At 43.6% G+C, this 15213-nt stretch overlaps 1 protein-coding gene across 1 annotated transcript; it reads left to right on the plus strand.

The window, feature by feature from the left end:
- The first annotated feature begins 551 nt into the window (after positions 1-551).
- LOC117461606 (myocardin) lies at positions 552-12536 on the plus strand. The gene is made up of 16 exons (XM_034103555.2): positions 552-846; positions 1812-1953; positions 4002-4055; positions 4882-4937; positions 5354-5420; positions 6123-6248; positions 6373-6569; positions 6703-6843; positions 7481-7646; positions 7769-7937; positions 8070-8211; positions 8305-8886; positions 8992-9090; positions 9231-9368; positions 9452-9506; positions 9585-12536. Exons 2-16 carry the CDS (start codon positions 1899-1901, stop codon positions 10004-10006), a joined length of 2469 nt encoding a protein of 822 aa, XP_033959446.2. The 5' UTR covers positions 552-846; positions 1812-1898; the 3' UTR covers positions 10007-12536.
- The last annotated feature ends 2677 nt before the right edge of the window (positions 12537-15213 follow it).

Here is a 15213-nt window from a genome sequence, read left to right on the forward strand (position 1 = left end):
TCGCTTGGCACCAGCGCGATACTGTAAAGTATATGCTGACGGACACTGACTTACTGACCTGTGACTCGTGTCATACACATTCACACACGCCACACACCCACACACAAGTGTAGTTGCACGCAAACACTACTAGATCACTTAAAGAGGGTGACCCAAAGGTGTCTTGACAGGAGCATATGAGCCTGCAGTGCTGCTGCAGTACATGATTTGATGCGAGTCCAAAACACTCCCGGGCTTTTCTCGCTGACTTGTAATAAAGCGTTTCTTTATTCTGCCTTCACTTTTCTATCCATCACATTATGTGGCAATTCAGCTCCTACCATTGCTGGACTAACTTCACCAGTGAGCCTACTTTTCTTTAAAGTCACGTACAAACAAACACAAACATGCTTATTGTCTTTGAATCAATCAGTCAGCATATGTCAGGGGGGAATGAATTGCTGCTATACGAGAGGGGAGGGGGGGAGACGAGGCCATGGAGGGGGAGGGGGAACGTTTGACAGTCGCTCACAGTTGGCACCAAGGATCCAGGATGCATTGGGGCGGATGGTGAGAGGGGGCAGAGAGAGCGAGGCAGAGGTAGAGAGGGTGAGTTTGTATCGCAGTAGGGAAGAGGGAACCACTGATCCTTTTTCTCTTTGCACTTCACCTTTAGGGGAAGAAGAGAAGTGTGAAAGGGGGCAAAAAGAAACAAAAGGATATGAAAAGAACATGAAAGAAAGGAATCGTCATTAAACGCACTACGAAGTTCTCTCTTTCCCTCTCTTCCTCCACCTCGCACCTCTTTCAATTTAATCTTAAATCCACTCTCAATTTCCCCTGAGGGACTCAATTCTCTCTTTTCCTGTAAGTATTCTCTTTCATTCTCTTGCTGTTATTCTCTCTGTGTTTTCAGTGCCTGCTTGTGCCTCCGTGCCCTCCTGTAAAACATGTCTGTGGCAAACAACACATCTAAATCAATTGCTTGTTAGTAAATTGCATTTATGCGTGTGTGGCCTTCTTTTTGGACTTTTGTAAATAAATGTGATGTGTGTGTGTGTGTGTGTTTATGGTATTGGGAATAGGAAGAGCACTGGTGATTTAGTATGAATAACCTCGGCTACTTCACAACATGTGTGTTTGTGTGTGTTTTGTGTGTGTGTGTGTGTTTGTCCATTCCCTGTCATTCCGGGTGTTCTGTGGCCGGCCAGCTCAAATCAATATTGTTAATAGGTTGTGTGTGTGTGTGTGTGTGTGTGTGTGTGTGTGTGTGTGTGTGTGTGTGTGTGTGTGTGTGTGTGTGTGTGTGTGTGTGTGTGTGTGTGCACTAATGCAGCTTATGTAGATTCCCAGCTCTCTTTATTTCAGCGAGGCAGTCCCACTTCTTTTAGTGCATGACACATTCGCGGTCCTGCTGTCACAGTGTGAGTGTGTTGTGCGATGCTGTAGGTGTTGCCACTTCATGTTTGTCCGTCACAATCGGCCCTGACGTCTGAGTATCTGCTGGGGCTTCTGTCTCTGTCACCCCCCTCTCTGTAGAAGCCATCTTGTCAGTTTAATTCTCTGTATCGTTAGTTTGTCTCTGTGGGTGGGTCTGTGTGACTCTCTGTGTGATTATGACAGGCTGTCTATAGGGAGGCCTGCTGTTGCCAGAGCAGCTCGCCGCAGTGTTCAGTCTGCCTGTAGGTCTGGAGACTTTGCGTCTTTATTTCCCCCTCCATCTATCTCCGCTGTGCTTTGTGTGCCTCCATCAATATCGGTTTGTGTCTATCAGTGGATTAACAAGCATCTGTCTCTCTCACTACCCTGCTTCCTCTGCTTCTCTGCACCAGTGAGAGGCATAAGGAGAGGGGTCCATTCCTCCTGGTAGAGCGACACCAGGAACTTCCTCTCTCTCACCCCCACCCTCCCCCTCCACCATGACACTACTGGCCTCCGAGAGGTCGCTTCTCATCAGGAACAAGTTCCGCTCAGGTGAGGATCCTGAAGTCTCAACTCACGCCAATTATAACAGAGAAAGGTTTATTATCCCCACAGAATAATGGCTTTATATCTGGGGCATAATTGACATCGATATGTAGAGGTGAAGTGTTGGAGAGGGTTATTGGCTGCTGTGTCACATTGTCTATGATGTGATCAATAGAGTGATGGTATTGATCGGGGTGAATGTATTAAGGGATTGATACACACTGACACATGTCTTGAATAGATGTGTAAACAGCTGAGATTGAGACCAACGGATGTGCTCATGACACTGTGTGACACTTTAACCATTGTTGATAGGCATGGCAAAACAAACAGTTGGCCTTTATCAGGAAACTTTCTTATTTAAATAAACTTTTAACTCCATAACATAGTGAATGCATGTCTTAATAAGCTACAATCAAACATAAAAAGGTCCATGATTATTTATGATTGTATTACTTTCACAGATTCTTTATATCTTGAGGCCAAAATCTTTACAGAATATCTGAATGATTTCCAAATGATATTACCGAGTTTAACTAATCCAATGTATTACTTTACTGATTACAACTTTCAGGAGACAACTGACATTCTGTGACAAACAGCATTCAATAAGTGCATAATGTAAGTTTCCCTACAAGTTGTAGCGGCTGCTGTTTTGCTCCCAGGCAGCTGTCGTTAACGGCTGGTAAAATAGGAAGGCAGGGAAATGACACAGACGCTGTCCCCTAGGTGAACAAACACCTGCTGGAAAACGTGATTCCTCAGGGCAGCTGCTCTGTTTGACATCATGTATGTACATAGCAGAGTCTCTGCTACACCAGAAAGTCTGCTGCGACATCAAACTCCTGTTGGGTCTTGTGGGAAAAACAATGGCTTCTGTCAGCCATTAATACATATGATGTAGATTGTTTGAGTTCTTCTTTATTCTGTTTTGGATTATCATTGGTGTTGATAATAAAACTGTTCATGTCACGAAAGTAGGCATATGCTAGATGCTAAGGGTCAATATTGCACTCGTAATGTTAAAATACTGGCTCCTAACCTTTACACGAAATCAACTCGCAACCCTTCCTCACATCTAGGAGTTCTGAGAAGAGTGTTTAATTGGGATGATTTTAAGAAGAGTATTTACAAGACATTTGCAAAGAACTGAATCCTAGTTAGAAAGCTATTAACATAATTCAGAGTAAAATATTTATTTTGTCTTATGTTGTTGATCATCTAATGAGGACTGACCCACATGCTGGGAACCATTATGTACAGTAATGCTTCTTAAGTAATGCTATTTGAAAGTCTATGGCTTATATTGGGACCTCCACTTGACTATGTAGGCCTTTCTGTACGACTCAACGAAGGCGAAACAAGCTACAAAACATTGTAGATACTCACTCATACGCACACTGGAATCAACCAGAAACGTCAGTGTGATAAACCCTGCTGGCCTGACTTGTTAAGACAGCAGAGCACAGTGTGTTAATCACCTTTGAATCCAGATCTTTACAATGTTAAACTTTTGTTTTGAGTTGTCAGAGAGGCAGGAAGACACACATGAGGATGATGTGAGGAGGGGATGCATGAGAGGCTTGTGGAGAGAGCGGGACAGCTGAAGGGGGGATGGGACCAACAGAAATAGACATACTGAGAGATAAATAGTCACTGCCCTCAGCCCCCCCTGCACAGCCCCCCCCTTCCCCTCGTCATATCTCTCAGGTCTCAAAACTCACCGACATGTATCATGCCCAGCCCTGCTGTGTATGTACTGAATGCTAATGTGCATTCGGTGGTGTGTAGATCTGTGCAGGCATGCAAGGAGATACATCATCTATAAGCATTGCAAAGCTTGAGGTGAAGTCATTTACAAGGCTGTATCATTTAACGATGATCCTGATGTTTGCATTGCTAAACTCTTACCTTTATACGTCAGTCATTTCTTTTTGCCAGATCATTTCCCTTCAAATCAAACCAACTTACTGTATCTGAGTAACTTGCGATATTTAATCTTTATTTTTGTTTGTTCTTAGCACAGCAGCTTAATCTCTGTTCTTGTCTTTCAGTCCTGCAGTTGAGGATTCAGAACCGAAGGCAAAGTGAAATCAATGCAGACTTAGGTTAGTCTATGTGTGTCATTTACATCGTGATTGATTGGTCACCTCTTTTCACTGAGACATGATTACCTATTGATTAGTAAACATCTTTGTAGGTTTTATTGTATTGACCTGCATTACTCTTATTTGATTTTCTTTTGGAGTCTAAAACATTTTTGGTGAATTATTACATTACATACATTACTTAAAACCCCTTGTTGGGCCAAAGCATAGAGGTTGATGTCAATGTATAATGCACAACTAGTTAAATTATAACAGCATTAACCATACAATGTGAATAACAGGAATACAATCTGAATAACATTTCATTCAGGATGATGAAATATGTGTTTTATGAATCAGGGGGTTAGGGTATGCTATGGTAAACAGAAATACACATGATATGCAAGATGTACATGATGTTTAAATTAATAATAATACAATGTGTACACATTTAAAAAAAATATGTAAGTTAAAAGAATATATGTGGAAAGATAAGTATCATGCATTAATGGAAGATCAGATATGAGCATACATTCAACATAATTTCAGCCAGATCTCTGCACTCAATGCAATACACAGTCATTTAGTATAGAGATACAAAAACAATCTCCAGGACTGTGTAGATATGCTGCTCTCCTGCCTTAGCCCCCCCAAGTGCTGCACACCCCGCCAACACAAAAGAGCACCTCATGCTGTAACTTGGAAACATGAGTGAAGGCTAAAAAATGCTTTGTTGATGCTCTGGTTCACCTCATTTGCTCCTCTACTACACAAGAATCTTCTAAAAATAACAAAAACAACAACTACTGCCTTTCATCATATAACCCCGTCTTCTCTGTTTCTATAGGGTTAAAATCTGCCTGCCAACCTAAAAAAGCAGAGAAAGACCAGAGTGAAGCTCTGGTGAGTAGAGTCCAGTTTCTCAATAATATACAACAGCATTACTTTTTCACAGTATCCATCAAATAATCATGTTGATGCAGTAAGAGTAATCCATGCAATATAGTTTTCCCCCAACACGTGTTTTTCCATTCCTGTTCATTTGTGTGGTTGACTATAGTAGGTACTTCATGCTAAAGACATTTTTAGTAACCTGTCTTATTTACACTCGTGAGACAATCATTAACATGAAGTTTATCAGCGTCTTGTTTTTGCACAGGATCCATTCCTTCATAGACTTTGCAAATGTTCTTAGAGAAACTCTGGTGTGAATGTCATTAGGCTACATTGGCAGTGAAGTACAGTGTTATTTTGATTGATCCTGAATACAATGCAATGTTGGCCCTGGCTGTTGGCTGACCTGCTGTTTCCTGATGCAGCGTCTTACTGATGATGGTGCTGCACAGAAGTTGCCCCCTGGTGGTCTCAATGCTGAAACTGCACAAGGTGATGCCCTGCATACAATAATGTAGCTATCTCCTTCCTGCTCTACCCTGTGTCCTCCCAACAAATTGTATCGTGGCATATTTCCCTCTCTCTCTGTTCCTCTGTCTGTATTTTATCACACATGTTATGCTCTACGCTTCCTGTTGTACAGTGTGAGGAAATGAGGCGTGTAAATCTGGCGATAGGCTCGGTGTTTCATCAGCTGTCAGTTAAATAGATATGTGACCTTGTTGTACACTCTAACTCTGCATTTTAAGCAGCCTGCAAACATATCAGTGATTGACAGCGTATGATAAACTCACCACCCATCCAGGGATCAGAGCCGTTGTTTACTGGCATCTCTCTCTGTTCTCCACACCTTTAACCTCCCTTTCAATTTGAAAATACTATTATTATAACATCAGGCCTTTCAAACTCCCTCATTTCCTTTTCTGCCCTTTTTTAAATGTTGGGTGTGTGTGTGTGTTCACTTCCAAGGGAGAACATCTCCCTGTGGACAGGAGTGTTTACTATTTTCAGATGCTCTGCTGGTTTGAATGTGGATTGACTGCCTGTGGCAACACCGTTGTGCCACACTCACATCACATATGTTCTGAAATCCTGTTGCTTCTCTCTCTCCAAATCCCCTCTTCTCTCTGCCGGTCTCCCATCTGTCCCCCCCATCTCTCCACTTATATGCACCATTTCTCCGTGCCCCCGCAGAGAGGACTGCGTTTGGGGCCCAGAGGCAGAAGAAGGCTCGGCATACGCAGGACCTTACTGAAAGGATCCGGCGTCCGCCAGGGCCTGTGGATCAACAGCACGAACACACACTGCCCCTGGAGAACCGTGAGTCAACATACATCCTCATGCACAGGCACACACAGACAGTCACACACATTTATTTTTCTCCTCATCCAATCTCCTCTCCTCCTCCTTTGACCTTACCTCCTTTCACTTTTCATTTCCTCAGGCCCTGCCTCTTTCCCTCTGTCCGCTGATGTCTTCGAAGATGACATTTCCTCCTGCCCCTCCTCCTCGCCTACTGAGCATCATGGCGTTCATCAATCAACAGCCTTTTCTTCATTGCCAGGGCTCTCAGGTGACCAATTACTGAGTGACTTCTCAGCTGTGGGCCCACCCCTGATCCACAGCCCTGGACATGCACAGGTGAGGAAACATCACTGATATTAGGACTCACCAAGGATACATTAATTCCTACCAATAAACTCTGATCAACACATCAAAGTGAATTTCAATCATCTCATATGTCAACTCTGATCATCTGTTATTCTGCCTTCAGTCTGGTTTGGCGTTGCTCCCGGCAACCGAGGGCATTCGACAACCCATGAGTGTAACACTTTGTGAATCAAACGGCATGGCAACACCTGGGAGACCGAATGGGATGTATCTGACCTCTCAGACCACACCCCTGCTGCCAAAGGTAATGTTGGGTTAGTGCATGCTAATGCGCCCAATTCAAACCCAGTGCTTTGACTTTCATTTTGTGACTCATGTACATTTCACAAGGGCCATGTTTGTATGGAATAATTTCATGACTCTTTGAATAACATTATATTGTCAAGAATGCAGTCAATTCAATGTGAGTTCATCACATTTCCATCCAGAAAAAAAACAACATTTATATTTAGTATGTGTTTGTACGTGCTCGTTATCGTGACATGTAGTCACAGCAGGTATCCAGCACAAACAATAAAAGAGCATTGTGGATGTCTTCATCCCAACAGCATGGTCATTCATCTGTTTTGTCAAATGCTCTGCTGTATGCTGCTCTGCATTCATTACTGTCAATTTTCACTTCTGGGGGAGCTCAGTATTTGCCCTGTAGGTCAACACATTCACACACAAGCAGCATGGCTGCATGTCAGAAACACATATGCTGTCATCTGGAGATTTGCGAGGCATTTGTACATTTAATGTAAGAGTTGAACCTTGACATGGGGCAAATGCCGCCTGACAACGTGAAAGGACTTGACATTTTCTCAGAGATATTATACATACTGCTCTTGAAATTAGAGATCACAGTAAAGCTGAATTGTGGGCAATGTGTCTCTTTACAGACAGCTCAGCCTCTAAGCCCCACCTGCGCCTCCTCACTGCCCACCTCCCTCAACTTCAACCATCATCCCCGCCCACGGAAACCGCGGGACACCAAACCCAAAATGAGGAAACTCAAATATCACCAGTACATTCCTCCAGACCAGAGAGGAGGGTCTGGGACTGGAGGTATGGATACAATGCTTTACAACATTTAGTCACAGATTCGATCAATTTGTTGAATCAAAGCTTGGATCGTGGCACGCTGTTTACGTGTTTCTTTTAAAATTGTTTATTTCTTTATTTCTCAGGAGGAGCCAAACAGAAGAGCCCGGCTCCTAGCCAGTCTTTAGAACCAGCCTACTGCCATCTACTGAAACAGCAGCAGGTCTTCCTCCAGCTGCAAATCCTCCAGAACCAGCAGCAGCAGCAGCAGCAGCAGCAGCAGCAGCAGCAACAGCAGCTCACTGTTGTGCCCAGGTATGCAAACAGATTGCCTTTGATGCAGTGTTAGGAAATCCAGATTGTTAAACCACACAGTTATCCGCTTTGTTAATGAGTTATTAGTCCTCAGGCATTTTTGGTGAGTAAATGCTTCTATAAATCCTCCAGTGATCACAATGATCTTGTGAAGTCTTCTGGAGCCATGCCACTGAATCCCCAACCTGTTCCCGCCACAACAAACCACACCCCTACAGACACAAGCCCTGCTTCCAAGCCTGAGCTTCTCCCTGCAAATCTCGTTGATCTAACAGTAAGAAAAGCATGAAAGCACTGAACCTTTTATTTTTACAATGTATTATGAAGACATCTCTTAAGTGTCCTTTCTGCTCTTCCCTCTCCTCAGGTGTCAGAGTTACGGCAGCAGCTGCGAAAGCGTGGCCTCCCCGTCTCCGGCACAAAGCCCACTCTGTTGCAGCGTCTCCGCCCGTTCCAGATTCCTCACTCCTGCCTCACCCCTGCTCCCCTCTGCCAGCTGGGTACCAGCCTGGAGCCTCTCACCCCTACTGCCCTGTTGCCATCCGGCCAGAGCCCCGGCTCCAGCTCCAGCTCGGGACTAGACTCCCCCAGCAGCAGCCCGAACCAACAGATGTACATCCCGGACAGAGGAGTCCCTAATGGGATTCTCAGTGACGCTCAAAATGGAATTCTGAACAATATGCCGAATGGTTTCTCGAATGCTTCAGTCAGTTTGGTGGGTGAACAATGTCTTTCCAACGCTGTCTTCATGGCTCCTGCCAGCACCGCCTCAGGAACTCCAAGTCCCAGTCTCCCCATGTCGTCGTCCTCGCCCCTGCAGTGTGGGACCCCCTGGAGAAATGAGAATGATCAGCAGCAGCAGCAGCAGCAGGAGCTGAGCGTGGAGCTGGAGATGAGGGAGAGGTTACGGAGCAGGCCTAGGGACCGCACCACCAGCTCTGGCAATGAGGTGCGCAGAGACAGGCTTGGATCATTGCTCTATGATGAGATGCAGAATGACAGCAAGACTGCTTTCCCAGAATCATTCATGTTTTTTATGTATCATCTCTTACAGTCTTGTGGGGGATCCCTTCATCCGTTCCTGCAACAGGATCCTGGATGCTCCAGAGGGAAGCCAGAAACAGACGCACAGACGGAGGTGTTGTTTACACAGGTAAACATGCAAATCAATACACACACATCTTGGATAATCACTTTTCAAGGGCACACTACACAACCTTCAATCTGTAAAACTGGTCAAACATGTGAGCAAACTCCCAGCTGTCAACTAATTTACCCCTGCTTTCTAATCAGGTGTTTTGCTGCCAACCGTGTGATGTGATTGGCCAGGATTTTGAGCTGCCAGTGCAGATTACAGCGAGTCCAGTTCAGACCTTGCCCAGTGTTCGCAGCTTGGAGGAAGAACTACAGGAGGCGATCCAGAAAGCACAGGTTAGATTCTGTGGCTGAGCAGGAAGACATCATCAAAAGCTACTTTTACACAGTTTGGAATTAAGTGTTTCTTTTGGCCACAGATGGACCCTCGGCAGTCCATAGATGACATTCTGGATGAGCCCATAGCTTGTGTTGGTAAGTATCCAATAATTAAAAAAGAATACAGCTTATATTTCTTTTAGTGTCTCATCCTTTTTACTACCTCTATTACAGACTCTGTTAATGTCTGTGATCATAAATCCCCCGCTCACTCAGTCCCGGGCCCTTCGCCGCCTCCTCCTCAGACGGATCAGTGCCAGGCCTCCCAGCAGCACAGGGATGACAGCTTCCTGCCCTCACCTCTTTGCTCTTCTCTCTTACTGGAACTCCCTCCATCTCCAGCTGTAATAAATCCCAGCCAGGTGAACCCAGCTCCTCGCCCGCCTCCCATTTGTACTTCCCCTCTGCCGTCCACTGGGAAGTCGCGGAAACGACGGGCTCCGACATCATTTGACGCTGCTGACTGGCTTGAAACACTGACGTCTGGCCTCCGCCCTCTTACTCCCCCGACAGCTCCTTTTGTTGAGTCAGACTTCAGTCTAGATTCAGATCTGAATGTCAGTCGAGTGTTGGATCTAATGATAGAGCAGTGGTGAGGAATTCTGTGTGCATAACTGTTTGTATCTACTGTATGTGAGCGTTTTTTGATGGTTGTGAATGGGGCAGCATGCATCCCACTGAGGGCACAAGATTGTGAATAGCCTCCATCATTGAAAGGCTGTCAGAGTCACTGGCTCCACGCAATGTCGAGAGCTGGATTCATTGCAGCGAAGAGATTAAACATGGCTTTGATGGGGCAAAGAGAGCACACACACAAGCACACACATAGACACTACAGAGTGCTGTTTAAAAGCACTTGGGCTCAGCCAGAAATGACAAACAAGCAACACATCTGTGGACTGACACACTCCACAGCACAATGTTTGCAGTGCTAAACAAAAGAAAACCTGGTGGCATATTCATTTAAACATGCTTCCTGGATGTGCTGGGAGAATGTTGTTTCTGACTTATCTCCAAAACCTGTTGTCGGATTGGGTCGAGTGTGGCCCCTGGTGTTGACTCAGTCATTGAGTCCTAGCCATTCATAAAGCCCATTTAGAGTGTGTAAAAGCCAGACAGAGCACACAGCTTGTGTGTGGCTCCAGACCTTAACCCCGGTGCCAGACACACAGTCGGCATGCAGAGGGAGCAAGCTGGCACAAGCTGCAAACAAGCAGTGTGTGTGTGGTGCTCATGCGTACGTGCAAGTGTGTGTGAAAGCTTATGTGTTGAGTATGTGTGTGTTCAATATGTCTGACTGTGTGTGACTGAGCACACAAGGCTGCTTCTGTTTTGTACGTGTCAACACCCAACTGCTTCCATGTACATTTCAACGCCAAATGCACTTGTAGTTATTTGTTTGCTTATAATTAAGTGTGCCTGTTTGTGTGTGCATTACGATTGAACGGTGAGAGGATACATGTGGAAGACAGAGAAAAAAAAAGCGTTGGCTTTCTATGTCCATATTTCAGACCAGACATTTCATTGTAGGCTCATTGCCAGCGGGCAGCAAGTTATGTGTAATCATTAGCACAGCCACATTACCTTGTCACTGTTCTCAAGGAGAGCAATCAGGCAACCACCCCAAAAATAGTGCCCATACAAATGCTCCAATCAGAGGGACCTTTCCTCATCGCTTTGCAAAAACAGGTGGTCATTTTGTTCCCTGATTAACCCCCAACCGTGTCTGGCCCGCTCCACAGTGCTTACCCGGCGACTAGAAAAGCACAATTTAGCACAATTTATAACCCAACCCCAAGGCCACACCTGTTCACTTAGTTTTATTTATTTATTATTAATTCCACACGTATTATTTGACATTGTTAAATCTTTGCTGTATATTTCAATATACAAAAACGACCATTTATATTTAATGAAAATGCACTATAGAATTAGCACAAAATAATATATTTGGAGAAGCTTCTTAATGATGACAGAAATCTTGCTTTTTATCCTGCATGGTTTACTGGTCGTGCAGAAACGGGCCCATTATTTGTATGCATAATACACTTTCAGTGAGTTATGATTCCATTCTCAACCCCGCTTAACATCATGAAGAATAAAGTCTGATGGGGGTAAACTGCCATTAACCTCTGCCATACAAGATAAATGTAATTTAGATACAAGATCTCCTCTCCATGAACTTATATTCTGCCCTTAATTGGCTGAATGTTGCATCAATCATTTTGAAGGGCTCTGATTGGCTCAACCACATGTCAAACATTTGTATTGTTTCTTAACTAACTGGACGTCTTTCTGAAAGACCACTTTTTTTTAAAATCCCTAAGCCTGGTCCCCTTCTCAGTCTCCAAAGTATTGTGTTAAAATAAAGGTTAAGTGCTGAGTGCAATATGATTTGTGTAAAGGGCACATCAACTGGCAGATATGAGGTCATCATGTCATGTTTTTTGTATGCAAATGTTTCAGTGTTGCTGCCGGTCTGTTCCTTGTTCTGATGATGAACTGGTGTCTTACTAAGCAAGACAGCCATCGTAAATGATTGGAACAAGATGTCTGTGCATTGGCAAACTTTCAACACACAGCTCTATGTTGAAGGGATTCTTGTACAGCTTTAACTACAGCGACTATGAAAAATGCAGTAGAATGTGGATCGATTGCTATGATAATCATAGCGATCAATAGACATTGCCTGCTGCATGAATAAAAAAAGGAAAGAAAAATGATTGGCAGGAGAGTAAGATGCTACCTCCTGTGACTTCCACTGCTTTACGGCCGACACCAGTGTTTACCTTGTTGCTTATTTAATTTCCAAACACTGGTGCAGAGTTTCCTGGAACACCCCTGAGATAGTTTCACTTGACTTAAACGCAGGTCAAATTCTTCTGTTTCGATCTAGGTTTTAATCTGTCCTGTTTGAAGCTGGTTAGGACAGATGTCAACTGGAAACACTATTTCAGGTTAATGAAACTCTGTTGGCAATGACTGCTGCTATAAATGTGAAAATGTGAAAGAAAGTAAAATGTGTTTGCTTTATTTATTATGTAAATTATTCATGTAAAAGATATCAACCACTGTCCAAAATTGTATTTAAAAGCAATAAGAAAATTAAAGTCTTAATAGATTTTCTATTTTGTTCCTCTTTGTTTTTTTCAGTTTTTTTCATTGCTGTAACATGAAACAATTAAAGGATAAACACGTGTTTGTTTCATGAAGAAAGAATGACTGATATATTTTCCAGGAAACGTTGCCATATGATGTCTGATCAAATATTGACTTGAAAAAGTAACATTAAATATTAAAGTACACCACTCGGACTCCATGAAGCAATCCCAACATCTATATAGATTGATTGTTAATCTTCACAATGACACAGGTTTGTAATGTAGATAGAACAATTATGTAGCTATACATACAAATCTGGATTATCTATGAACACATAGATAATAATGTATCATAAAGAGATCTACTATTAAGGTTGCCCCAGACAGTAAAGGCTATGGATTATATTTCTGATAGGAAAAGGTGGTTAAACTAAATGTATGTGTGCTGTTGATCATCCACTTGATTCAATATAGTTATGTAGATTTGTTCATTTTTAACAGGGGTCGTCGGGGCATAGTAGTTCAAATGTACACAACTCAGTTAGGATAAAAAAATCAGATTAGACTAACTAAGTCCCTGCCCCTGCACTCCCTATATATAAAGGATGTCAAGGGGGAAACACAGTTATATTTTTCTAAGAATGTTCTAATCATTCCCATATAACCTGAGGTGAGGCCAAATGTGAGGCCTTTACTTGTGGCTTGGAGCAGGAGGTCCAATTTAAAAAGCAAATACAAATAAACTATTTAAAAATAAATGACATGTTATTCTCAGTATGACGTTTTTTGACTGTTATCTAACTAGATTAATTATTAACAAAATATAAATAATTGTAGCAATTTCGTTTTTTAAATCCGACATCAATTGACCCCGTCTTTTGGTTAAACTTCACGGCCCAAATAAGGTGTGCGCGCAGCGGCTGTGTCACGCGGGAACAGCGATTTGTTTCGTAAAAAAAGCGAGGTTGGAAGATAACCGAAGCAGAAATGGATTAAGGGACGATGAACTGTCTGCTGAATTTTACCTGGCGAGGCAACAACCTGCGTGGGCCGTTGAGCACCTGTGTTTCTACGGCCACACCACCATGCGTTGCTGGACTTATCCAAGAAGTTGTGTACCTTTTCGACATTTCATGTTTCTTCAGCTGCACACACACCTTAGTTATTCGTGCCTACATCGGTTAAAGATACCTTCAGATCAGCAGCCTGGCTCTGCTGGCCATCAGCTCCATGAATCTCAAGAAGTGGACATTGAGGCTGTCATCTGTAACAGGTGAGTAGATATTTATTTGAATTGACTATTAAGTTGTCAAATAAGGACTTAGGAATTATTGTTTGGAAAGTTTTTGTTTTTTGTCATTGTTAATATGTGTGAAAGCTCATGTACTTTATGTTATAATGAGCATTGTTGGTGGTTAGTCCAGTTTGACCCGGTTTTGCAGGTTGTCAATCTTAATGGTATTTAAGGCTTTCTGCTGGATAACATGTCATGTAGTTTGTTATGGTTTTATTGTTGTGAGCTTAATGTATAATTGTGTGTGTTTATAACGCATCCAGAAATCTTTTGAGTCTTTGGATAATGTCTACCCTACTTTTATAATTTTCGAATCATAAATCTATCGATCATACATCTATTACATTACATTGTATTGCATTTAGCTGACGCTTTTATCCAAAGCGACTTACAATAAGTGCGTTCGACCAACAAAATACAAACTTGAAGAAAACAGAATCATATAAGTACATCAGGCTTCATAGAGCAAAAACATTTCAAGTGCTACTCAACTGGCTTTAGATAAGCCAGCCCTTTATTAGTATATAAGTGCTTTGTTAATAGTTCTATCGCTCGAAGTGGAGTCGAAAGAGATGAGCTTTCAGTCTGCGCCGGAAGGTGTGTAAGCTATCTGCTGTCCTGATGTCAATGGGGAGCTCATTCCACCATTTTGGAGCCAGGATAGCAAACCCACATGTTTTTGCTGATGGGAACTTGGGTCCCCTTCGCAGCGATGGTGCAGCGAGCCGTTTGGCTGATGCAGAGCGGAGTGCACGTGCTGGGGTGTACAGTTTAACCATGTCCTGGATGTAGGAAGGGCCAGATGCATTCGCAGCATGGTAGCAAGTACCAGTGTCTTGAAGTGGATTCTAGCAGTTATCGGAAGCCAGTGAAGGGAGCGGAGGAGCGGCGTGGTGTGGGAGAATGTAGGAAGGTTGAAGACCAGACGAGCCGCTGCATTCTGGATGAGCTGCAGGTCGGATGGCACATGCAGGTAGACCAGCCAGGAGGGAGTTGCAGTAGTCTAGGGTGAGATGATGAGAGCCTGGACCAGAACCTGCGTCGATTTCTGGGTCAGCTGGGGGCGTATCTTCCTGATGTTGTAAAGTGTGTATCTGCAGCAGCGGGTTGTAGCAGCGACGTTTGCAGTGAAGGACAGGTTGTTATCCAGGGTCACACCCAGATTCCTTGCAGTCTGAGTCGGGGAAACAACAGAGGTGCCGATGTTGATTGTTAGGTCAAGAGTGAGACAATCTTTTCCCGGAAGGAAAAGCAGTTCAGTCTTGTCAAGGTTGAGCTTGAGGTCATGATCAGACATCCACTGAGAGATGTCAGCTAGACAAGCAGAGATGCGTGCGACGACCTGGGTCTCTGAGCGGGGAAAGGACAGAATTAACTGGGTGTCGTCAGCGTAGCAGTGGTATGAAAA

Source organism: Pseudochaenichthys georgianus, chromosome 16 (genome assembly GCF_902827115.2).
Source record: "Pseudochaenichthys georgianus chromosome 16, fPseGeo1.2, whole genome shotgun sequence".
NCBI classification, from domain to species: Eukaryota; Metazoa; Chordata; class Actinopteri; order Perciformes; family Channichthyidae; genus Pseudochaenichthys; species Pseudochaenichthys georgianus.

What these genes read in the sequence shown, in the direction of transcription:
- LOC117461606 (XM_034103555.2), top strand. Translation starts at nt 1,899, where the DNA reads ATGACACTACTGGCCTCCGAGAGGTCGCTTCTCATCAGGAACAAGTTC. An exon ending in TGAAATCAATGCAGACTTAG is followed by an intron (nt 4,056 to 4,881) that starts GTTAGTCTATGT and finishes CTGTTTCTATAG; the next exon opens with GGTTAAAATCTGCCTGCCAA. An exon ending in CAGCTCACTGTTGTGCCCAG is followed by an intron (nt 7,938 to 8,069) that starts GTATGCAAACAG and finishes TAAATCCTCCAG; the next exon opens with TGATCACAATGATCTTGTGA.